Genomic DNA, 27,028 nt, shown 5'->3' with positions numbered 1-27,028 from the left:
ATTCCGTGTGATTTTTTTGGATTTGATTTAATTTATGTAACATAATCTATCTGTTATCATTTAACCAGGCTTGTAGGTGTTAGCCATTTTGACCATGTTATTAATTAGTTAGATTAATTATTAATTAATTAGTTAGCTAAACTACAAGCAGTTGTGCAGGATATAGTATATACTGTAACTGCACAAGACAAATCCCTGACTGTCCAGCGCCTTGGGATATCCTTCCGACATGAAAGGAATTATACAAATGTAATTTGTTGTTGTTCTTTGTGGAGTATTTAAGCTCCAGTGTTTATACAGATAAATACATATTGATACTCACATAGACAGACTGACAATGTGTGTGTTTATGTGTATGTGTTGAAAGACAGTTTCTTAATGCAGTGAGGATTATTTGATCAAGCACATCGCCATTTCATATCTTATTTATGAAGAATTATTTCAGGACATTTCAACTCATTGGTCTGAGTCCTTCTTTCGATTCTTACCAACTCCAATTAAACTGTGGGAAAAAGACGTTGCATCCATATGAAGCATGCCTTTGGGAATGTCAAGATGGTAGAGGAATCAGCAGCACTCTGCTGAATAAGCAGCAAGGTAAGGAATGCTTTGACATGTCTCTATGATGGGCTTAATATCATTCTTTTAAGGAAAATATTAGGATAAGTGAAACGGACATAATCATAGTTCTTGGTAGCCAATGATGTCTAAATGGTGATATTGACAAACAGGACATCGCTGCGCTAACATCCCCTTCTGTCTTGCAGCTCAAATTCTCTGATCCCAAGTTTGCTTCTACACAAGGATTCTCAGTCACCACACAACCTCGAGGTGCCCGTGGACACATAATCCAGTATGATTTGCAAACTGATCTGTCTCTGGATAAATGGGATTATAGGATTAATGGTATTTGCAACTATTAAAACCTGGCCATGTTTTTTTTCACAAAAGGGGCCTTTTTTTCTGTGAATTTGCCTTTCCTGCTTGTTTTGGGCATTTTCTGATTACCTGATCAGTGAGCCTCACCTTTGTCTCTCAGCTGCCGTTAGCTGGTCTCGCAATGCTTGCTGCGAGACATGGAGATTCTGGTTGAGTCAGTGCCTCACTTGCCTCACCTCATGAGCTGCCGCTTGTCCTGATAGTAGTATTAGTGCATTAGGTAAGAATCCAAAGTGTTAAAAGCTGTGACATAAATATATACTGACGACTCAATAGTCATCTGAAGTGACCTTACTGTTGACAGGTAAAGTAAAGCCATTTATCCTCCACCCTCATGTTCTGGATGGCTAGCGATACAATCAAATCAGGAGAGCTCACTTTTGTCTCATTTGACGCACTAATTTAAAGCCATTAGAGTATGAAATTTTCCCCAGGGGGTGGGGAGGAATTATAGATTTATGGATTAATAGGAGCAAAGAAAAAAAATTGGTCCAGTTGGAGATACACGCTATCTACTGCCTGAAACTAAAACCCGCTTCTTACATCTTGCAACATAATAATGCCTTTGGCTCAGTGGTTAGAACACTCGCCTTGCAAGCGAGAGACCTGTGTTTGATTCCCGGCAGGGTGAGATGTTGGGCAACTTTCCTTACTCCACACGCCTCTGTTTGCCTAGCAGTAAGTAGAAACTCAATCGATTGTTAATCGATTGGCGGATTGCTTTTCAGGGGGTAATAATTCCTTCAAAAATAAAAAAAATTTGGGTCACTTCAATTCACGACTGTTTGTGGGACACCGCTGTATGCAATTGGCTGCCACGTTTCGCCCACAAAATGTACAGTCAATTCACTTTACAGTATATTCGGTGAAGCGTTTTGAGATGTCTCGAAGACATGATAAGGCACTATATCAAACGCAAAGATTATAAGGTCTTGCAGGATTGACCAATAGGTCTCTCTCATGGTACTGAAAAAGGCAAGAGTTCAGTTGAATCACATCAAAGACTATAGTCCTCAATCATACTCTCCAGAATTCACCATTCTAAATAAATAGCAGTCTATTGGGACAGGTATATGATCAGTCTTCATTCATTTGACTGCAGCATACACACGAGTGCCATGCAATGAAAGACACTGCTCTTGCTAAGCAAAGACCTGTGATTGGCCAAAAAAAATGAATTCCAGGAATCGATTTCTGACTTCTTAACTCCAGACCTTCTCAAAAACCTACTATTCCTATTTGGATTCTATGGTGAGGTATTTAGAGGCTTGTCTGAATTCCTGCACATTTTCTACAGTTTTAGCAAAACATCAATTCTATGGGTTACCTGCAGCGAAGGATTGAAGGAAGAATGCAAAGGTTTTCAATCTGAACAACACTCAGGATCAAAATAATATGAATAATAGTGTCTCACAGTGGTGAAACCACAATGTATTTATGATAAAAGAGACAAAGAGAAAAAAGAGCCATGTCACTGTGGCAGTCTGAATTAATCACGGCACCGTACTCATCCCTAAGCTGCTGCCATTTGTTCAATCGTATCTTCCTTTTAACCTTCTATTTTATTAGTTGGCATTTATGAAGACCAGAAACATATTTCTAGTCGATTTTATGTATGTGAGAATGATGTTTAGTGAACTGAATTGTACTCAAGTACCATAGCTTTTCAGTGGTGTTTTTGAGGGTAATGATCACCTGGAGAGCATTACCAAGTCAAGGGTGAAGCCAGAATACTACTCATTTAATAAACAGTTTCACGCTGCAATGGAAAGGGTTGGTATTCTAGAAGTTATCAAACGAACCAAAGGGGCTTCTTCACCTGAATGTTTGGCAATCATAATCCACTGTGATATTACTAGTATAGAAAGTACAGATGGCAAAAATATAAGAACTTTTATTCAAGTCGAGCTACTTTTTTTTAAAATGAACTAAACCTTTTGGTTTTCCAAAAATTAATGCTGGATCCATCACGCGCCAGGAGCTAAAATTAGCAATCTTTCGTTAATTGTTTATGATCCGGGCCAAATGCTCCTCTGTTAAAAATAACTAACAAACCGAAACAGATTCACAAGATTATGAAAAGATGAAACAAATGATTTATTACCTGTTTCTCTTGTACGGCCTCTCTCCCAAGGACCAAATGTTGAGCCTCCTTCATTTGATCCAATGACTCTGTATAAATATTCTTTATTTATATATATATTATATATATATATGTGACAAAAAATACCAATGTCAAAGATTCATTCAAATCAGGGTAAAAACCTTGAAAATTAGCTGAAGTGTTTATTTGAATCAGTAAAAAAAGGCATTTACCTGTAAATGGTTGCAAACCATAATCATACACACTTTGAGCTCTCTCTGTATATACAAGAATGGAGTCATTTCCTCTGCAGTTACCAGGACTGTCAGTTGATAGGCATCCATCCAGATTGACTCTGACAGCAATGGTGGACGCAGCCGCCAAGTTTACGACAGCATCCTTTGTAAATCTAACATCCTTTATACAACCACCGAAACCTGGCAAATAATGAAAGCAATAAACAGGAATGACAGATCTATGATTCTGCTAGTTTCTTCAGAGCCCTTCAGTCTGTTTTTTCTCTCTCTCTCTCTCTTTGCAGTACTGGATAAGTCCAATAGAAAATAATTTGGGAAATAGTTATTATCCTTCATTAGGCTAATAAATATCTCTGCACATTACAAGTAACCTTACATGGCAAATAAGACATATGGATTTTACATTTAACAATTTTGTATCAGACAGTCATTAAGACTATTTATGTGACACCACTGGACATTGTTATATTGATGTAGGTCAAAGCATTAGTGAATTTTTAAAAAAATCTTCAGGCAATAGGTGGACAATTTGCTAATATATCAACATAAATTGATGTTTGCATGATCAACTTTGATAAAAAGGTTGGATATGCATGGTGGCTGTTAAGTGCCTAATATAGTACAATAAACCTACACTCACTGCTAGTTAAAATGATAGTTTCTTATTCTTAAAAGCTGCATCTGGAATCTATGTCAAATTATAAAGATGCAGTGAAAATACCCCACCACCCTATTACTTGGATATATCCACAATTTGGAATTAATTTACAGGCCTTAATAATAATTTCTCAAATGTTTTCAGTTCCTCGTTTCACCGACCGACCGAACTGTGCATGTGTGTGTGTGTATGTATGTATATGTGTGTGTGTGTGTGTGTGTGTATGTATGTATGTATTTGTGTGTCGATCCTGTGGTTAGTATGACGTTGGAAAAATCTCCAATTCTGCAGTTGAGTTTAACTGGTGCAGTCCACATGACTGAAAACCTGGAAGCATTGTGACATTATCTCTGATTCCACAGTGTGTGAACAAGAAATAAAAACTACAGAGAAGGAACAGGAAACTGGGATTTTAATAGTTATCTCCAGTGGAAGAGCTTCCACCAGCATATGCTCAATGGGCCAAATGGCCTCCTCATGCTCCTCATTTGCTGCTGGTATGATTCTTGAACAATAAGGAGTTTTACATTCAAAATTTGTTGCTTTGCAAATTCTTAAAACTTGAGCATGCCGTCAGGGAGACAGTGATCTGAGTCAAGACACTCTTTCACATAGAGAGTTGAAAAGTAGAGAATTTGAAAGCTGGTTATGTGTATTACACCAGCATTCAAGCATAATAGTAAACCTTGCATTTGATATAATACCTTATCACATCTTCGAGACATCTCAAAGCGCTTCACAGAATATACTGTAAAGTGAATTGACTGTATATTTTGTTATACTAGCATACTAGCAATGTCCCCTCTGAATCTTCTGAGTTGGGATTTGAGCTCCTACAGTCAATTAGATACGTTGATGCAGTGCCAGGGTGATGCTGCATTGTTGGAGGTGCTGGCCTTCAGAAGAGATGTTAAACTGAGGTCCTGTCTGCCGGATCAGGTAGGCGTTAAAGATCCAATGACACTACTCAAAAGGAGAAGGCAGTTTCAGCCGGTATACTGGCTGACAATTTCCCAGATAAAATTGTCTCCCCTTTGCCGGACAATGCTGCAATCAAATTGGCTGCTTCAATCACCTACAAAATACATAACCTTTCAAAATGCTTTAGGATCTCCTGTTGAAATCCTAAACAGCAGATCTTAAAGCATTTTGAGAGGTTCTCCGGAAGTGAAAGGAGCTTTAACAAATCCGTTACAATAGACTCTTTTGTAGGTTGCAGCCTCCTTGAAAATAGCATTTAGAGAGAGCTATGGGCAGATCACTTGCATACTAGGGAACATTGTTGCAACAACAAACTTGGAAAATGAGACTTAAAAGTAGGATCAAAATAAAGCTGAATTAGGTAAGAAAAAACACAAGGGAAATTACGAAATAATGTATAATGTGTTTACTGTATATTTATTTGTTCAACCAAATTTGGGTGTTGCAGAAGCACGTTTTTAAATGTGTCAAACATCAGCAAACAATTGATAGAGATTCAACACCATTTGACAAAGTTTTCAAACTATTTTTCAGAATGTCTAAGCATTGTCTGATACTAATAATATTTTCCATTTTTCCTGAGGTTTTATTTTTCCTGAGGTTTTATTTTTTTCATAGCGCCATTTAATTTGTTTAAATAACACAACATTAAAATGTGATAAAATGAAAGATATAAAGTATTATAAAACCAATCAGCAATTAAGAATACATATTATTCATACTGCCCACCTTTGAGCAATATTGCCAGTCATCTACCATAATACCAACAACAACAACTTGCATTTATATACCGGCCTTCATGCCAGGCGGTGTTTTAGAGCGCTAATAATGGTGGAGCCCAAGGCCGAGCTAGGGGGAGGGGGAAGGTGACCATAGGCGCAATCGAAAAGGAAGGTCTTCAGGCCCGACCTGAAGATGTGGAAGGAGGTGGCGAGGCGAAGGGGTTGAGGGAGGGAGTTCCAAAGTTTCGGGACTTAGTGGCTGAAGGCTCAGCCGCCGATGGTGGAGCGGAAGATTTGGGGGACGTAGAGGAGGCTGGACCCAGTAGAACAGAAGCAGCGGGTACTGCTGCAAGGAGAGAGGAGGTTAGAGAGATAGGGAGGTGCCAAGGAATGGAGGGATTTAAACACTATAGTGAGGATCTTGAAGTCGATCCACTCTGTGACAGGGAGCCAGTGGAGTTTGGCAAGGACTGGAGTAATCGGGGATGCGGAGTTTGATGCGGGTGAGAATGTGGACGGTGGAGTTTTGAATGAGCTGGATTTTGTGAATAGTGGAGGAGGGGAGACCGTCGAGGAGGGCGTTAGAGTAGTCCAGCTGAGAGGATCAGTCTTCTCTGTAACGGTCATTTGACTAAAAGAATAAGGATGACAAAAGCAGGTGGCACTAGAAAAGCTGAAAAGGGCCTTTCAAGGAAATAATTAAATCTTTTGTCACAACCAGCGAGCAACCACAGTAGGAAAATTCCAAAAATATTTTTCAGTCCTGAAAACTGACTCGAATGCCATCGTTAAAATATTTAAAATCCCTTAATATTCCATAGGACTTGCATACATTTCCGAAGCAAAGCCTGTAGGATCTGACACACAAATTAAAATGTCTATGAGGCTCTAATTGGATCATAGAGGGAAGTTTTAGACCACACACAAGCCTTAGGGTGGTTCAGTAGCTTTACCAGTTAAGTACGTGATTCCCAATCAGGAAGTGGTGATTTTCAGTCTGAGCTGCCTGTCATTCAAACTTGTTTGCCTCAGTTTAGTGAGTTGTATTCATACAAAGTCAGGCTGTTAGATACACTGCCACTGTTTCATCTCGAGGGAGGACAGCTAAAATTATCTGATTCACTCTGTCCAAATTGTGCCTCTTGCTGACTAGTCAGGAAGAAATCAGCGGACCTTCCTGCCCTCCAAGATAGAATACCAGTTGTGCTGATGGGAAGCATATGAATGGAATAAAATGGGTGGGGAAAAAGTCCTGTGGGGCTTTTTAAGCCTTTTAATAAGAATCCGTATTCAAATAAATTGATTTGGTCAGCTGGGTGCCTGACTTGTGTGGCATGCTCTTGCCATACATAAGAATCTCTGGTTCCAAACACAAAGAAACTCACCACAAATTGTATTTCAATCGCAATTTCTGGAATGTGCATTCATCCCTGAAGGGCCACAACCTGAGGATGCCAATATATCATTGCAAAACAGCATGTTGAGCCAATATTAGAAATTTACTGGCTAAAATTGTGCATTTCAGTGGTGTGAACCATTGGTAATTGTCTTGCTGCTTGGCCAACTAGGATTATCCCAATAATAATTGCATTTGACATCGCACTTTTCATGTCGAAAGGACATCACTAAGCACTTCACAAGATTTATTTCAAAGTACAGTGACTGTGTATTTTGAAGGCAACCACCATGCAGCCCTATCATTAGGGGAGAAAAAATGCAAAATACTGCAGATGTTGGAAATATGAAACAAAAACAGAGATCGCTGGGAACACTCAGTTTGGGGCTGATCCTTCGTCAGGGTCAAGGACCTGAAATGTTGACCCACTTTCCTTTCTCCATAGATGCTGCCTGACCTGCTGAGTGTTCCCAGTGATCTCTGTTTTTGTTACCATTAGGATGTTGGCTTGTATGGTCATCAGGAGCCAGTGGGAAGAATCACGGTCACTATTGAAATGCCTCGTAAAAGTATTACAGTTCTGACTAATTAAAAGAATCCACTGTGATGAGTTGACTAAACTTGATGAATACACAAGGGAGAAGGGAAAGAAGGGATATGGGAGAGGAGATCAGGAGGCAGGGAATATAAACACTGGAGTGAACTAGTTCAGTTGAATGGCCTGTTTAGGTGCTGTAGCGTTCTATATAATTTCATGGAAATCAACAGGCATGTCATAAACTACAGAGAAAAGCAGACAGCTGTTCCTCCAGCTTACGTCATCTCAAAGGGTAAAATAATGACTCCTCCCACTTCACCCCCCACCCACCAGAACAATCATAGTATTTTGAAAACCAATTTCTAAATCATAAAATCAATCTGTATAAAACTTCACAAACCTTGTTGTGGAGCACATTCTGTGCAAAAGCTTTCTTTCTCAGCTGGGATTCCACCAAGATAAACTGGAGAGTTTATGTACAGCTCCTCTTCATTATCGGAGACCAGCTTGTTCTCCATCTGTCCATCCACGCTCACTGACGCCATTGTGCCATGCTTCTTGAGCACAACACTTTTCCATTTTCCATCACAGTAAGAGAGTCCCAACCAAAGGTCAACCCGGGTCACACTTGAATTGGTGTTAAACATGAAGCTCAGAGTTCCATTATGTAATTCAGCCTGGAGGATCATAATCCAAATGTAAAAACAATTTAAAATGTTTACTGAATTCCCCCACCCCCTTCCATTCAACTAATACAGTAGTTATAATCTTGTAAATTACTGAACCACTTGAAGCACATCATGAAAACGTGTTAATGCGTTTTAATTTCCACAGGTTTGAAATGACTAGATATAGCAATTAGCAATAAAATCATAAAGACTGATGTAGTTCTCGAATTCTCAATAAAATAGTTGTGGCTGATGTGTAGTTAAGCTGTCAAAACACATCTTAAATAATAAAACCTCCCAAACCTTTCTAAAATGTGCACTGGAATACCGATAAACTGTAATGTTGAACATTAAAAAAAGTGCAATAATCCTTGACTTAGTCTAACAAAACAATTAAAAATAATAATAACAATCCTTCCATTTGGGATAGCACATTTCACGTCGAGAGGATGCTGCAAAGCCCTTCCCAGGGTATATTGTAAAGTGGAGTGACTGTATGTTTTTAATTACCCTCTGGGTAATTAAAAGCTGGGTAATTAAAAACTGCCTGGTATCTGTGTGACATTGTTGCTATCAGAGGAGCCAATGAGGAAACACGTTCAATAATGCAGATTTTTATTTTCTTATTATTACTTATTATTGTGTCTTAAAAGACACAGCTTCAACATCAAGGCTGCATTCAAGAATTTGCCAAATTCTGGATTTCCTGAAAAGCTACATAAATAGTCTAAAATCTAGACCCAGATAGAATTTCACCCCATGCAGCTGATAAAAGTGCCCCAAATTCCTAAAACCAGCAAAAATGTTATGAAATGGTATACTCAGCCAGATCCTGTTTCAAAATCCTGACTACCCTGCTTACCCTGATTCTTAGAAGTTTATGAAAGTGGACATTTTTTTTCATTGAAAACTGTCAAAAAAAAAGTAAATTCAATACAGCCCATGAAAGAACAATGATAGGTTTTGTGTTGTATTTTGAAGGTTGATGGGCTGCATATCCTTTTTTGTCCATTTCTTCTCCTTTCCGAGCTCCCCACCCCCACCAGCTCGGGCTTCCAGTCAGTCATGTGAAATGCTTGGAGACATCGTCCAGAAATGAAAGGTGCTATATAAACTGCTGGTTTTCTACCTATTCTACACAAGCGCACAGATAATAATCAGATCATCTGATAGATGTAAACACACATATAAATTTACAAAATAAAATATCATGATGCCACGTCACCACTACTCCAACCTATGGTAGTTGTGAGGAACGTGAGTTTGCTTATTAACTGTGCAAAAATCTCTTAATGAAAGACTTACAGCAAGATACGTCTTCCTTCCTTTATTGTAGGCAAAAAGAAGTAAGCCATTTAGTTGGTCTGTCCTTAACTCAAATGAAATCTCAAATTGCTTTCCACCAGAAAAAACACCTGAAAAGAGCTCTAAGTACCCTGAAAGATATGGAATACAGGTGATAAGCAAGATACTTGATAATTATAAATGATTTGACCCATAAAGACAGTGAATGCTTATACGAATAACAAGATATACCACTTGCTACTTACAGACTAATTTTTGAAGGTAATAAAATGTGCATTGTAAAGGCTATTTTTCTAGATGAACAATAATCTGTCATTCTGTACAGTTTCATGTTTTGAGCCAAGGATATAATGAACATTTTTATTACTGATCAATTTAGAATTCTTGTAATCAGTAAACTTTACGAATATTCCTTCACTTCAGAGTTACTGGAAACAAACACACTGAATAGCAAGCTAATGACCCTTGTATATGTAGTATTTTAGAGTGTGTTTGTGATGAGCACATTTACTAACTGGTTAGCCATGATTTCAGTAATGATGGCCAATCACAGAGATAGTGCTGGTAATTTCAGTGCAAATAATACTTAAGACAATCAGAAAACATATTAATAAGAAGCACTTAATGAATTTGCATAACCATTCAATGCTCTAGATGTGCAGTCATAACAATGCTGTCTTTCTACATGTTTCAAACCTGAGAAAAACTGGAATTACGATTCTATGTTATAAGTTACAAAACTTTGCATAAACGTATGGACACATTTTTTTTTCAATTATACATTTTAATTTATTTTATTCCCCTGGGGAGTAACAGCTGTCCTTTAAAGATAAATGCAAATTTCTTTCACCAAACCACGCTGCACAATGGGGACTGATTTAGGCAGTGAAATAAAAGGATGGGCTTATTGTCACAGAGGGTGGGGGGAGAGAAGTTTTCTGGACATGAAGCGTTTTATGCCTAAGGAGGTTTGTGAAACTAGTTTCGGTGGAAGGGTAACTACTATTCCCTTCCTTCATAGCATCCCTGACAACAGGTGTATCACCGGCAAAACACCATGGAGTCTGCTTGGTTTTTTTTAAAAAGCAGATTACAGCTGAGAACTCTTTCCCTCCCAGGCAGATTCATTTGGATTGTTTGGAAGGAAATGGCAGCACATAGGGATTCGAGGCTTGGTGCAATGGGAGGCCCAGGTGGACAAGGGAAGGATGTACACTGGAACAATGGAAATTCCTCAGTGCAATGTGAGCTCAGGCGAAACAACAACAACAACAAAATTACATTTGTATAGCGCATTTCATTCGAGAGGCCATCCCAAGGCGCTGCACAGACAGAGCTTCGGACCTGAGCTGGGGTTCGGGTTGGGTGGAGGGCAGGGGGGATGCAGGAAGATCGAAAGCACAGTCTAACAGGAGGGTTTTGAGATGAGTCCTGAAGGAGGCAAGGGAGGGGGCGAGGTGGAGGAACTGCAGGATGGAATTCCAGATGGGTGGGGGCAGAGTGGCGGAAGGCCCACCCGCCAATAGTGGGGCGAGCGAGGCGGGGGACTTAAAGCAGGCTGGAGCCCGCTGAGCAGAGGGAATGAGCGGGATGTTAGGGGGTTAAGAGGTCGCAGTGGTAGGGGGGAGCAAGACCATGGAGGGCTTTGAAGGTGAGGACCAGCATCTTGAACTGTATCCTCTGTGTGATGGAAAGCCAATGTCGGACGAGGATGGGGTTGATAGGGTCATGCAGCCTAGTGCGGGAGAGGACACGGGCTGCAGATTTCTGAATGCTCTTCAGCCTGCGGAGGGAGGAGTTGGTGAAGCCAACAAGCAATGAGTTTGCATAGTTAAGCCTCAATGTAATGAAAGCGTATATAAGGCTATCGGCGACCTGTGGTATAAGACAGTTGCGGAACTGGGCGATGTTGCGGAAGTGGGGGAAGGCAGAGCAGGTCATGGCAGAGATGTGGGGTAGAAAGGATAGTTGAAAGTAGCTGCTTAGGAGTGTTTTGTGTTTCACAACAGTTTCCTCACTTCATTACTGATCTGTACAGCTCAGACTGCAACTTGTTCAATGGCTGAACTAAAAGCTGAATACAATTTATAATTTGCAGCTAAGTGTGTCTGTGTATGTGCAGCTTGGGTTAGAAACTGATGGTACTTGTGTTATTTATATTTGCTATAGTCAGTTTATGATAAAGCAGATATTACCAGCTTTGGCTAAACCTAAGCACAGCTTGCAAATGAGAAAAATAAAGTTCATTTTTCTTTTAATTTCCCCAGCAATCTGAATGAATAGCAAAGATATAAACTAAACCAGTGGTGACCAACCAATGGCCCGCGGTGCCATCAAGAAGCGGCCCACCAAACATTCATACTACTACAAGCGAGTATGTTTTAAACCTATATTTTGTTTCCAGNTTTTTCTTTGATTGAAAATTTCTTGCTTTATGGCATAAGTCAAGAAATATTCAATCAAGTAAATTTATTTTGTTGGCTGACCAAAAAGGTTGGACACCGCCGAGCTAAACCAAATTCAAAGCTGTCTGGGCTATTTAATGCATAATCCATGCATACCCCGAATCTTCCCCATTTCAGAATTAATTAATTAATGTCCTTTCTCCCTCACATCCGCACCACAACTGGCACCGCCTTCCATCACCTCCGGAACATCGCCAGACTACGGCACTACCTCACCCCTCACGCTGCTGAAACCCTGGTCCACGCCTTTGTCACCTCAAGGCTGGACTATGGGAACTCTCTCCTCGCCGCCTTCCCGCCACCTCCCTCCACAAGCTGCAGGTCATTCAGAACTCTGCAGCTCGTGTACTGTCCCGCACCAGGCTTCGGGACCACATCACTCCCACCCTCGCTCGCCTCCACTGGCTCCCCATCCCCTAGAGGATTGATTTCAAGATCCTCATCCTCACCTATAAGGCCATCCACGGCCTCGCTCCCTCCTACCTCTCTGACCTACTATCCCCCTACCTACCTGCCCGTACCCTCCGTTCCTCCGGCTCCGGTCTGCTCCACGTCCCCCGTCCCAACCGCCCTACCATCGGTGGTCGGGCCTTCAGCCTCTCAGCCCCCAGGCTCTGGAACTCCATCCCCCAGTGCCTTCGCCGCTTCCTCCCTCTCCTCCTTTAAGGCCGGTCTCAAAACCTTTCTCTTTGACCGTGCCTTCAGCTCCCCTCTCGACTCTCTTCCCCTCCTCGCTCCCTCCCTTCCCTCCCCTCACCCTGACCATTTCCCCCTCCTCGCTCCCTCCCTTCCCTCCCCTCACCCTGACCATTTCCCCCTGCTCGGGTCCTGACCCAACTGTGCAGCGCCTTGGGACGTCCTCCTGACATGAAAGGCGCTTTATAAATGGAATCTTGTTGTTGTTGTTGTTGTTGTAATGTACAACGGCAGGTCACTTCCAATCACGTGCTTAAGAGCCGAAATTTTGACATGTAGGGAACAGTGGGTGCAGGCTGGCATCCTACTGCTCTGGTGCACCAATCCTACAGAACGTTATTCATACACTGTGGGGTGTGTGAATTCTCCAAATAGATGCGAGTATGCTAACTTGGGAGCAATTGGCAATGAATGGTCTACAAAGCAAGCATTTTTTATCTAGTGCAGAATGCTTCTGAATAATTGTGAAATACAGCATTTAGTATTTATAAAATAATAATAATAATAATCCTTGCATTTGATATAGCGCTTTTCACGTCTTCTAGACGTCCCAAAGCGCTTCACAGAATATACTGTAAAGTGAATTGACTGTATATTTGTGGGCGAACGCGGCAGCCAATTGCGCACAGCAATGTCCCACAAACAGTAGTGGATTGAAAATGACCAATTTATTATTGTTTTTTGGTTTTGGAGGGATTATTATTAGGCGTGTGGAGTAAGGAAACTTGCCCAAGGTTTCGCCCTCTGCCTGGAATTGAACTCAGGTCTCTCACTTGCAAAGCGAGTGCTCTAACCACTGAGCTACAGGACTCCACTACAGGACTATTTAGCAAAATAGCACCCAAATTTCAGTCTTTCCATAAGTTTAGGTTATGTTTAGTTGATGGATTGTAGATAGGAAAAGAACACGGAAAAAATGTATAAAGCTCCACGGGAATACTTTTAAAAGACCAGTCAGGAGCAGTCAGCCCTATGTCAGTAAGTGCTGAGGCTGTGATCTCTCTCTGCCTCAACTCCACATTACCTCCCAGTGGCAATAAATATGTGAGTGGATACCTCATTGAGGATCGTGAATTTGGCTGGGTAGGACATATTAAACCTCCCATTGGTAACTTGTGTGAATTATTTTAATACCATCAAATTGTCATTTATATCTCTGTAGATTAACAGGTATGTCTAGACATACATAGAATCAACTTTTAGTATAGGCGATCTCTCCTTTTTCCTTTGTTGCTTTGGGAGCCACTTGTTTAATGCAACATTAAATTAGTAATAATTGTTCTTAGACTTGTTAGCAAGCTTGAACACCGAAATAAAGGATGGTCAGGTCAATTTTCAACGAGGCAAGGAAAAGCGCTTTTTCTCGGTATCAAGGGAACTTTTTTATATAGAAAATCAATTATATATTTGTTCTCTTTCAGAACAATCAAAATACTCTCAACATGTTTGCAATGGTCTATCGTCTCTGAGTTTTATTCTTCATTTTCTCTTTTCCTTGTACATCCTGCTAATGATCTTATCTTTTTTTTCCCCATTCTCATTAGATGAAACTGTACCTTCGAGCTCTGTAACCCTTTGGGTGATTTTATTAATACTATCTGGCAATTTTTTCACTGAGCTCTTTATTAGCTTCTCCCCATAGCCTTGTCCTTTTTTGACCTTTTTTGGGGGCAGTTCAAATCTTACTGGGAATTGTGCATCATCATTATCATTATCAGGTGAAGTAATGGAAGTAATGAAGGCCCTCCTTGTGGAAAAAGAAGTGAAGAATGAAGGTTTCCCCCCCACCGCTCCACCACACACACACACTCCTTCTGATCTACACAGTGCCTTGAGATCCCCAAACTGCTGTTTCAGATGCAGTGCTTATCCAAGTTTTAGTTTGAATTTGTGTGTGTGTGTGTATGCACAATTTATATACTATCGCAGACATTTGAAACTGAAATCTGGGGTTATGAAGGAAGAGGAATTGCTTGTAAACCTATCCAAAATAAAACCAATGGGTCTGAAGTCCCTCGTGAGCAAGCGTTCGAAAATATTCAAAAATAGATGCGCTACCCAGAGTTCAGAGAATTAATAATTAATTAAACACTGTATATGTACCCATTTTGTGCTTGGATGCCTGTAGCAGGGCTATTCTGAGTTACAGAAGTTTCAAGTTGCAAGGAGTGTTCACAAGAGCTTTTGGCAGAGAGCTTTAACCAAAGACCTTGAGATCTTGAGACCTGACACTCCTGCTGGACTAAAAACGCTCCAATGCTGCTCTGGATCCTGCAAGGGCTCAACCTTCAGCACTGGATTATGAATCAGTGTAAAGTAGCAGTACTTAACTGGGAGTCACACTGCGCCATAGACATATATAATCACAATTTTTAATGTGCGATTCCAGGAGCCTTAACTAACCAAGTTACTAAGTAATTAAGTAAAGCTCTTCATTGCCACAGTTGGCCTTCTAGACCAAAAAGCTTAAAATGGCAGTGTCAGATAAAACTACAGAAAGTCTAAAGCTGTACAGTTTTAAAGAAAGGGATTTTAAATAAAAATACTGCTTTGATCCCGATGATCAAAGCAGTCTCAGTAATCAAAGATGCTGCATATTGTGATATTCTTATCTACTTCCAAAGTACATAAAGGAACAGCCTTCAATTTTTATCTAATTTCCCTTTCCACTTTGTTGGCAATGAGTAGTATTGATATCACAAAAACTTTGGCCTTGCTTTTGATAAGGTTTGAAAGCTTATGCCACTGTGCATCTGAGCATCGGAAAATCACTCCTCCAGCTGTATGTAATTTGTGTTTCCTTAAAATTGAAGTTGTTTTTGTTGATTCGTAGCTGAGACTTTCTATTGAAAATCTCTTATTTGGGTACACACAAACCTATCTGAATTGAACAGTTCACTTTCATTATATTAGAATAACCATTTGAATTCCAAGATCCTCATCCTCGCATTCAAATCCCCACACAGCCTTGCCCCATCCCTAGCTCTGTGGCCTCCTGCAAAACCCACCACCACAGCCTCTCCCTTCGCTCTGGGAACACCGCTCCGATCGCCTGTTTTGCGTCTCCGGCCCTATCTGCCCCACCATTGGTGAGCTAGCTTTGAGCCATTCAACCCTGCTCTCTGGAACTGTATTCCAGAGTCTCTCCATTTTGCCCGTATCCTCCCCACTTTTAAAGCACCTGCTTTTCAACTGTGCTTTCCTCTTCCTCTTCCCAACCACTCCCCTGCCCCCACCCATCCCACAAGCTCTCCCCACACCAGCTGGGGTTCCCATTCTGCTGTGTGAAATGCTTTGGAGCACTTTATCTATGTGAAAGGCACTGTACAAATAAATGTAAATTGTTGTCGGCATTAAATTCATGATGTTGCACATCAGTTAATCATTAACAACTCACAAACAAGAATTGCTTGTAAATACCTTAACTGAGTAGCAATACTACATGTAATACAACATTACTTCTTTTCCACCTCAGTGGGAACAGATGTTTTAACAACTGGAAACCTTGCATTTGATGTAGCACCTGTAACCCTGAAACATCACAAAGCACTTAGTTACTACTGGTACCTTGTCCTAGGAAATGTGCTCCATCCGCAAGAACATTGGGGCAGCCTTCCCAGCTGTGATACACTCCAACTTTTTCTTCTGCACTGTCCCAGTCCAAAGGTTCCCAAACCTCATTAGGAGTGTCACTCTTCTTTATACGTATATCACCAAGGCATCCCACAAATCCGTTTGGAAGCACTTCTGCATCACCTTAGCAGATCAAGCATCAACAGATCCATTATGTACAGCATGTTGTATTCTTTGTCAGACAGCCAATCATACCAATGAATAATTACAAAACATCGTTCCTTTTCGTTACAACCTCTAACTGTAATCACGCAACCTCTTTGATTTTTAATGAACTGTACTGTTCTTGCGCACATTTAATTGCTCTGAATTTTACATTACAGACGTAGGTTTACGGAGGACAAGGAAGTTGGTTGATAGATTATGAATTTACATCATGTATTCTTTTCAATTTTGGCTCAATGAATTACACATTACATGAAGCTTTTAGACACATTCCAGGTAAGAAAAATAAAATGCACAGGATTTTAAACCTTGCCCTCATTTCTTTAATTTAATGTTCTGTTGGCATAATCTGCAAAATTAAAATATGCAGTACCATGAGGTGAAATTTCTTGATGTTCCATTAGAATCATTTAACAGAATCATCCTTTTCCCAATGTCATGAAGAAAACATTATTTTAAATGCTACCATTTAAATGCAAATGAAATTTGACCAAAAATGTTTCATTATTCTTTTCACCTTTTCCCCACTTGATCTCAAATTCACTGCAGCAGTGTGTGCTTTCCAAGAAGTTGAACATGTGCGCGTGTTTTTCCTGATCTCAAATGCTGCAACATTAAATTCTTTTAAATAATGTGGCTGAAGTAGATCTCGAACAAATGTGCAGAAGAAAAACAACAATAAAAGCCTTCTGAAGTAGAGATGAAGAACTTTTAACAATTCGGATTATATCAAGAAATCATTTGGTTGTTTTCGTTTTGCTATCGCTCGACATACCACAGGAATAAGAAACTTGTTTCACTGGATTTAATAAATGGCCCAAATAAACTGATGAATTCTGGTGTTTTGTTAAATGTTTAGACCCTTATACACATAACTAACTGGATGAATAATGCACAAGCATGCCTACTTAAATTAAATATCCTGTAATGGGTAAGGTCAGGCAGTAAATATACATGGGTCATTCTTTTTGACAGCATCAAGTTGTTAATTTTCGCCTTTGGTATTGGTGGTTCTGTCAGCACAGGTATTTAGAGTCCCCCATGCCCAGAATTTTATGGATCCAAGCGCCAAAGGGTAACTTGTAATGTGAACTCTGTTTCCATAGCTGGGTGAGTTTGTCAATTCACAACACGGTTACCAGGAAGCAGTCTTCTCTCAAGCAAAGGAAAAGAAAAATCTGTTCCGCTCTGGGTCTTATTGCTGCAATCGTGCCTTGTGTCAACCAGTTATGGGTTACGTAGAGTGATGATAAGGCACAGAAACAGTACATTCAGCCCAACCAGACCATGCCAGTATTTATACTCCACACGAGCCACCAATGAGTCAACAATGACCAGATATAAGTGTAAGAGAATGGACCACACCACATTTTCAATGTGAAGAAATAGAGAGGGAGCAAGTGTGTTCCAATTCTGGGCAGTATTATATTCAAATCTATTTCAAAATAACTTTACAAATATCTTTAGAAGAAGGACAAGCAAGAGTATTGATGGCAAACAATATTGAGACAGAAATACAGCGACACACCTTGTGTCAGCTCTTATTAACACTGAATAAAATCAAATAGTAACTGCAGTATAGGAATTTACCAAATATCAAATCGTAATGAATCAGAAATACCTGCGTCATCCCTTAGAATGTTAAAGTCCTGTGGCAGTCCTCCAATGAACACTCCTGTATTATCTCCAATTATAGTGTTCCCACTAGGTGCCAATGCTGAACCTAAACAAGATTGTGAACAGTGCAAATTCAGTGATGTGCTAAATGTAACATTCAACGCTTAAAGCTTCCGTCATTTTAATAACGAATGTTATTCAATTGCAAAGAACTTGCCTGGTTTACCTTAACTTGAAACAAAAAAAAATGTGACTTTAATTTAGGCGAGATGACATAATTTATTTGGGCCAAAAGCGATCATTCTGCAAAGTGGGCAGAACATGGACTAAAAGTAAAGTTAATAATCGCTCTTCTGTTTTATAACAATACCAAAGCTATTTGTTTGAATCATGGTTTTGTAATTCACTGTCAGTCAATTAATAATCATATATCATGCAGTAAGACTTGAGTAATTTATGCATATCCTCAGAATCATGAGGTTAAGTTTATAGCCTTTTATTAACTCTTTCTACCATCCTTTTTTTTATTATGCTATGGTCACAATAAAATGAAAACAACGTTAATGGGAATCAAAAATAGCAGTGGAATTACAGTGATTGAAAAATGGAGGGAGTCAATCGTAGGGTCATTCTGACCGAATCCTCTCATGTAATACACAGGAAGCAAAATTATAGAACAAATTATAGCATATAGGATAATATACTTTGTGAGAGCATGAACAAAGGATATTACAACATTATTGGTAACACTGAAATGGAAAATGATTGTGTGATTCCAGTGTTGGAAGATAGAAATGGTTCATTATTAATGTTGTATGATTAATATACTTTGTGAGAGCATGAAATGTTATGAAAGCCAAACCAAGCTAAAATGTTACAAAATATTGTAGAGCACAATGATTCAGTTCTGACTGGGTAGTTTGTTTTTGTTGTTTGTGAAGGCAAGAGGGCAGTGGTGGAGGATGCAACTAGGGCTAGATTCTATTCCTGTTTATCGTGCTAAATTCTATTGGAACATTATTATTATTGGTAACACTGAAATGGAAAAGGATTGTGTGATTCAAGTGTTGGAAGTTAGAAATGGTTCAATATTAATGTGGTATAATTGCAACCTTTTTAAATATAATGATAATTTTCATGTATGTAGTGCTTCAGAGAACATCTCAAAGTGTTTTACACAAATGAACATTTGTTTGAAAATGAAAGAATGTATAATTTTGCAATAATTAAAGGGAATATATTTATTTAAAGTGTTTTCATTATTTTTGTTCTACACAATGCTAAAGTGCAGGGGGGAAGGTCATCTTCATTATGTTCACAACCAAATCATTCCATAATTAAAGTTCCTTTTGGGAACTGAAATTTTTGGTGATGTATTAATTATGACTGGTGATACTTCTCACATTACATGTTGCATTTTGCACCCCCAATTGGTGTAACTGTATTATCTGAGTAAATGAAGAGAACATGACGATAAGTGGATAACATTTAGCTGTGTTTCACACATTTGTATAATGAACATACACCCAATTCATATTGCTGAAGAAAGTAATTTCTGCTTCAATAGTAAAGAGATTAGGAGTGGAACGCTTGACTCATTTTTGACGAGTATATCTATTTGCATGGATGAAATCTCTTGTGTATTGTTTGTTAAATGGAATTGGTGTTTGAGGTTACTGCCCAATATTACGCAACATACATGATGTTACTCATACAACATGTAAAAGTAGGATAGAATAGCATTCCTTGTTGCTATATTGAAATTCACATGTTGAGGATGTGATTTTAACACTCATTTTTCATAACATCTCATACAGTTCTCGTCAGTATGCATCTGACCTGATGGACACATGTACATGTGACATAATAACCGATAAAGGACACATTTTCATTGATAAGAGATGCATTGCACACAGCAATGTCTCACAAACAGCTATAAAATGAATGGCCAATTTTATCTTAGGATTGTTGACCCGGATAGCATGAGAAACTCCCTTCTCTTTTTGAATAGTTCAATGAGATCTTTAACACCCATCTGATTAGGCAGATGAAATGGGTTGACCATCATTCACAACAAGATAGGGCTGGGCAGTGATAGGAACAAAATTTCAAACAAAAATTGAGAGCAAAGGTCCACAGGGTGAACATAAATAACAGTAGTGACATTTTCAAAAATGTACCTGTAAATAGAAGGGATAGTGTATATTTGTATAGTGCCATTATTCTTGAATATACGTTACCAATGGACTTGGATTTACAAACCACATGAGAGGTATCCATGATACTGTACATCAAATACACTTTTGGTTTCTTTTCAGTAATCACATCTGCACTGTGGAATAACAACAGCATTGCAATGCGGAGGGTACTCAGATTGAATATCTTCAATGCTTCAATTTGGGGAATGTGACATTTATTGCCCAGCACACTACATGCTATTGGATGTTATCTTTTAAATATATCACCTTTATACTGGCCATCCACAACTATAGTTCCCTCGGCCCGAGTTCTTGTAGCAGTTATATGATGCCACTGATTATCGTTGAATTTTTGTCTTCCATCGTTAATAGGAGTGATTGCAACAGCAGAACCCTGTCAAAATACAACACAAGTATACTTACTTGGATAAAGATCAACTAAAGTGACTGAGCAAAGTTGCTTAACACATTATGAATATCAAGAAAAAAATCATAGCCAACCCTTCTACAACAACAACTTGCATTTATATAGCGCCCTACATATGGGGCAACGTCCCGGATGCTTCACAGAGTCTGACAAAGAGCCAGGGGGAGAGGAAGGGTGGAGATGACTGTAAGCACGATCAAAAAGGAAATTTTTTAGGCAGGATTTAAAGGTGGGGCAAGGTGGAGGGATCAAGAGAGAGTTCCAGAGTTTTGGGGCGTGCACAAACAATACTACAGCACATAGATCCTTGATTGATACTACGAGTGCCAAGATGAAGAAGGTCCTTCAGCCCATTTAATCTCATCCTTTCAGGTTAGCACCCATTACCCATTACAACGTCAAACTGCTTTTGTTAATCTGAGCCTTTGACCTGGTTGATATCACCCTTTCGATCATACCTTTCCAAATGTCTTTCCTAAAATTGCTCCTCACAATCCTCAACCTGTGCTCTCTTGTCCTGCTGCCTAGCATATCTGAAAATATTATTCTGAGTTTACTTTCACAATCCCATTTAGCCGCTTAACTACCTCCATAAAGCTCCATCTGAAACATCTCTTTTAAAGCTATAAAGTCCTACCTTATCTAGTCATCCTAGACACACTGGGAATCAGCTTTATGGCTAACTACATTGCATTTTGGAACTGGGAAGCCGCTACGTTGACAGAAACCTGATCTATATACAGTAGTCCAGGTGTGACATTGTAAACATGTTCTAAAGTCAGGAATGCATTTATCCAGTTGAGCTGACAAGGTGTTCCACTGAGGTTCATGTGGTGTTTCACTTACGAGCAACCCATTTTAGTTTTTTTTGCTAAAGAAAATTAGTAGAAATGGACAATGCACTTTCCTTTAATGTGCATCATTGTACAGGGGGTTTGCATATTAACATTCAATCGAAGATCCAGAAAACAATAAATAGCAATTGAACACTTTAGCAAAAAGAGGCCAAGCTCGCTGTGTTTTCATGCCAGTTGGTGTCTTTGTGTTAAAATATTAAATAGGTTTCTGGAACATGTTGGCCATGATTATTACAAAGATGTAATAATGCCAGAATTCTTGCAAATTAATGCCCCATAAGCATAAAACTGAATTGTAGATTTTTTAAAAATGAAATAGAAAAGTTAGAAGCATATTTCATTAATATTATTTCACTTATTCCTGCTTGATGTTCCTGAATGTTCTCAACTGATTTCAGTCAGAAGCTGAAGAAACATAGCATTTCATGATTACAAAGGTTCTAACACTTAAGCAATGAATTACAATTACACTGCCATATTGCAAACAGAAATCTAAATATCTGGTCATCTTCAAAGCCACTACCTCAGCGTTAAACTTACATTTCGACTATATCAAGCAGTTAGTAAATTGGGTTTTCTGCAACACCCATTAAACATGCGTTCCAATACAATCTCAGTATTAGATTCAGATTTACAATAGGGGTATGCAAATATTATTTCTCAACTGAAAACCAAAGTCTCATTATGAAGTCCAATGGTAAGTCAGGGTCTTGCTGACAACTCACCACATACCTAATCGGAGAGAGGCACTGAACAGAAATTGTTTTCTTCACCATAGTGTAGAACGAAAAATCACAGGTTCTCATTCACTTCTTACCTTGTTGCTGGTTAAATAGTCTTTGGTGGAGACTAAGAGCAGAATGCCTGTCCGTTATTTTAGTCACTGCAGGAAACCTGAGGGAGAGCTTGAAGAAACTACAATTTTACAATAGGGAGAAAATAACTTTCCTACTGTATTCAGTATTTCTGATTGTATCTAACCACTGAGCTACAGGTGGAGTCCTGTAGCTCAGTGGTTAGAGCACTCACTTTGCTTTACAAGCGAGAGACCTGAGTTCAATTCCAGGCAGGGCGAAACCTTGGGCAAGTTTCCTTACTCCACACGCCTAATAATAATCCCTCCAAAACAAAAAACAATAATAAATTGGTCATTTTCAATCTACGACTGTTTGTGGGACAATACTGTGCGCAATTGGCTGCCGCGTTCGCCCACACAAAAAAATACAGTCAATTCACTTTACAATGTGTTCTGTGAAGCGCTTTGGGACGTCCTCCCGACGTGAAAAGCGCTATATCAAATGCAAGGATTATTATTATTATTATTATTATTATCTGTGACTCTGAGAAATTCTGTCTCCATGCATCTGTAAATGTTATTGAAAGTAGAAAAATCTCCCAAATCTCATTTCATCCAGGCAGGGTGGGGTGGTGCTCATATTACACTTACCTGCAATAATGAATTTATTGTACAGAAAATATTTAAGCACAAAATGTAGAATGTCAATTTGCACTTTCGACTCTTTTGAACATCCGAATGAACAAAGATTTGAGCTCCTTTTGGGAGTGAGGTAGGATCCAAGACAGATGATTTTCCAAAGGTGGAGAAAAGCATTTGAGCACTGACTACAGTATATATTTACGCAACAATTAGTTTGTCAATTCTGATCAAGTGCTTATAGAGTTGAATTACAAATCAGGTATTATTACAATGTAATAATAAGTACAATGGGATTATATTAATTGATCAAGTTGGCAACATATTTTGTGCTACATTTGAAACTCTAAAACTCAATCACCCATTGATTTTCATTAATCACATTGATTGACACTGGTTTGGAATAAGTAACCTGTGATTCATAAATGCAGACCTCAGAAATGCTGCTGCAGTGACCTTAACATGACTAACTGTGGGCTGTATTGCAGGTAGAAGGAGGTATAGGGTGAATGTGTCTAATCATTGCTCACAGCTAATTCCTCTAACATTTGGGATCATCCTGGTTCCTGTCTTTGCGTCTAACATCTGCATAGTTTCCTGTAATTTCATAAGGTGCTTATTGTAAGAAGATTATTGAGCCATGAATGCAGGTTACATGATAATATTGTGTAACTATTTAAAAAAAGCTGATATGCTAAGTAACATGATGTATACCGTATTGGAAAAAGTTAGCAGGACATTTATGTCAGCATTGAATTTAGTGTACAGAAAAACAAATAAGCAATAAATAACTGTAATAATGTTCTATAAATTGTTTAGTGACACAGACACATGGAACTCATTCTGATGACGTAGATAAGACAAACTTTAAGGAGCAATCATCATGGACCTATGGCAAGATAACACAATTAATCCTGCGTTGTTGGTTCATCAATGACCTTAACCTCCCAAATGTCTCTTACATAAACCCTCCAGCTTTCCTAAACCTCCGATTTTTCCTGAATGCCCTAATCCTTGTAATTGTATTCACTTCTATCCTCTTGGTTTAGCTGCATCTCTTTGATTCCTAACACATCGTCATTACCAGTTTCACCATTGCCTCTACTTCCAGCATCTTATTTTGAATACATATAATATATATACACCTAATTTCATTCTTTATCCCCTTAACCATCATATCCAGTTATCTGGCCTTGCGATCTGGATCTAGGATTCTTGCGCTCTTGATTTTTTGGGGTCTGTTTTGTCATGAATATGTCATGTACATTTCCATTTGCAACCAGGCAACATTAAACCAAATCAATGTACTGACCCCATGCTGCACGAGGCACAAACAGCAAAAAAAACTGTTAGCTGTTCATGACGGATTTTTAACTGCATGTTATAGTCCTGGGTAACTATCAGCAGATTGTGTGGCCACTCACCTCCTGCTCTGCACTCTGTTGCCCAAAATACCAGCAGTAACTTGAACACATGCCAAAAAGCCACCAGGATTACAGTTCACATATTCGTGCATATAACCCCACATGGAACAATTACCTTCACATTGCATTCTGCAATTATTGCTTTTTTCTACCATCAGAGCTAATGCCATCAGAAAATACTGAATCAGATTTCATCAATAGTATCTCATAACAGTGACTAAATGAGATGTATACCCAGTTTTACCAATCAGAAGTATTTCATCCCCATAAAGTATAGTGTAAGAAATAGTTGAATACCCAAGGTGGGCAGCAGACTGGACCCTAAACAAATTAATCTAAATTTGGCTATTTTCAATCCAGTGAAGCAAAATCAAGCTCTAGATGAGAAGCTCAGTTGAGTGTTAAATTTAATGGAAAGGGCAAAAATATAGAAGCAATGCATTTTGAACACATACATGAATTATCTGATAACTCCATGACACAAATATGTTTCATGGATTGCACGTTACTATTTAGTCACTGATATCTAAGTGCAAGTTTTGCACTTAACTGCTTTCGTTCAATACACTATTGTATCTAAACATATTTGGTAAGTTACAATCTGTTGCTGGCATTTATATTACAAATTTACTACTTTGCCATTTGACAAACACCCATTACATTAGTCTAGTCCAGTAATTAAAACCAGAACTAGTGTCATGGCCAATTAATGTCCCCAGGTAGCATGCCCATTAGTTTTCCCATTAGTGAATTCAACAATACTAATGGGATTTCCACCATGGGATGTTAATTGGGCATGACACAGGAATTGGTTCGGTTCTTTGCACACCCTTGCTAATGATGAAATTAATGAGCATTTTATTGAATGCTATCTCATCAAAGTGTATCTAGCCAATTCATAGAACACACTGCTGCATTATGAACACCATTTTGCATCTCTGAGGTTGTTGCTGTCTGCATCCTACAGTTTGTTGCAATATCATTAAACTTCCACCTGCAGCAAAACACATGTAAGTCATTGAAAATAGACCCAGCCTGCCTCTAATTTTTGTTTCAGAGCAATAAAAAATTTTTTAATGTCATCTCCAGCAATAACTTTTGGGGGTATTCACTTTAAATACAATTTTTAATCTGAAAACTATTGACCTGCGAGTTCAACTTAAAAACTAGCACATTCATTTTACCCCTCTTACATATTTCAATAATTTGAATAAAGGTTTATTCATATGAGCCCAAATAACATTTATATTAACAATAGTTTGGTTAGCACTTTTAAAATATTAGTAAAATATTCCAAATGTGTAACAGTTCTTAAGATTACACTAACCTTCAGGACTTCTAATAAGTATATTGAAAATGATGTAGTTTGTGATTAAAGGTTCAAGTTATTTCTCCTCATGGGATGTGATGTATTTGTTGTTGCATTTCTATATAACTATATTTATGATTAATACTGTATGTGCAATTGGCCCAAAATTCTATAGCCTGAAGGACCATTTTGCCTTGAAATTTAAGATCATGCAGAAGTTTGTAAAATTCATGAATTGGATCACCTTGTCTCCAGGGGTCTCTCCAATCAGTTTCAGGAAAGAGTTGCATGTGGCCCAGTGCATCTCCAATCAGTTCAATGTGGGCAGATACTCTTTTTCTCGAGCAATTGGCTCTCAGGCACATCCTTAAGTGTGAACCCCCTATTAAAATGACCGGTGAATCATTTCCATAAGTGGTATTATTACAATGGCTGAGGAAACATCTCACCTCATAAACGAGTGTTATCCAAATCTAGTAAAATATATTTTTCAAGGTACATTTTGAACCTTCCCTCCTTATTGACTTTTTTTTAACAAAAAACAATGTCAACTTTTGATCAGGAAAGTTGAAAAATATTTGTGACTCATTATAATTAAGCATGGGCTTAGTGTGCCTGGAGATTGACTTATCATAGTGATGTACAAACAAATGCTATCAAGTACATGTTTGGTTAGCATCTCAGTATCTACAATAAAGGAGGCACAGGCTCAAGCTCAGAAGAGGGAAGGTGAACAGACCATTAGATTCACCTACTTTACATAGGGAGCAGTATATACACAATACAAAACTACATTGGTATAGCACCCCACAAGGCAGTCCTCCCGACGTGAGAGGTTCTACACAAATGTAATAAGCGAGACATAAACGAGACAGTCAGAGATTTGGACCCGAGCTGGGGGTCGGGATTGGAGAGGGCGGCCTAAGGCACGGTCGAAGAGGAAGATTTTGAGGCACGCCTTGAAGGAGGCAAGGGAGGGAACGAGACAAAGGGAATGCGAGATGGAGAAATGTGGATGTAGGGGCAGAAAGGCTGAAGGCCCGATATCCGATGGTGGAGCAGGCCAGGTGGGGGATGTGGAGCAGGCCATAGCCTGCTGAGTAGAGGGAGCGGACAGGTTGATATGGGGTCAGCATATATAAATGCAAGCTGTTGTTGAATAGGTGAAATAGACTACCGGGAGATAAATTGTGTCAACAGATTCAAGAAGAAATCAGATAGCTTTTTGGTAAAAAAAAATAATATGAGGGGAAGA

At 39.0% G+C, this 27,028-nt stretch overlaps 1 protein-coding gene across 1 annotated transcript in view; it reads right to left on the bottom strand.

The window, feature by feature from the left end:
• The window catches only part of ush2a (Usher syndrome 2A (autosomal recessive, mild)), a 370,702-nt gene that overhangs the window by 228,970 nt on the left and 114,704 nt on the right, over positions 1 to 27,028 (bottom strand). Inside the window, exons 25-31 of the mRNA XM_042333157.1 lie at positions 20,589 to 20,715; positions 18,128 to 18,229; positions 16,276 to 16,464; positions 9,548 to 9,678; positions 7,975 to 8,251; positions 3,256 to 3,459; positions 3,044 to 3,124 (exon numbers count right to left, since the gene is read on the bottom strand). Of these exons, the coding sequence (XP_042189091.1) occupies positions 3,044 to 3,124; positions 3,256 to 3,459; positions 7,975 to 8,251; positions 9,548 to 9,678; positions 16,276 to 16,464; positions 18,128 to 18,229; positions 20,589 to 20,715 (1,111 nt within the window). The remainder of the gene's footprint in view (positions 1 to 3,043; positions 3,125 to 3,255; positions 3,460 to 7,974; positions 8,252 to 9,547; positions 9,679 to 16,275; positions 16,465 to 18,127; positions 18,230 to 20,588; positions 20,716 to 27,028) is intronic.

This window comes from Callorhinchus milii, unplaced genomic scaffold (genome assembly GCF_018977255.1).
Source record: "Callorhinchus milii isolate IMCB2004 unplaced genomic scaffold, IMCB_Cmil_1.0 Scaffold3, whole genome shotgun sequence".
In the NCBI taxonomy this organism is placed as follows: domain Eukaryota; kingdom Metazoa; phylum Chordata; class Chondrichthyes; order Chimaeriformes; family Callorhinchidae; genus Callorhinchus; species Callorhinchus milii.
The sequence above is the reverse complement of the archived record's forward strand: the minus strand, read 5'-3'. Positions and strand labels throughout refer to the sequence as shown.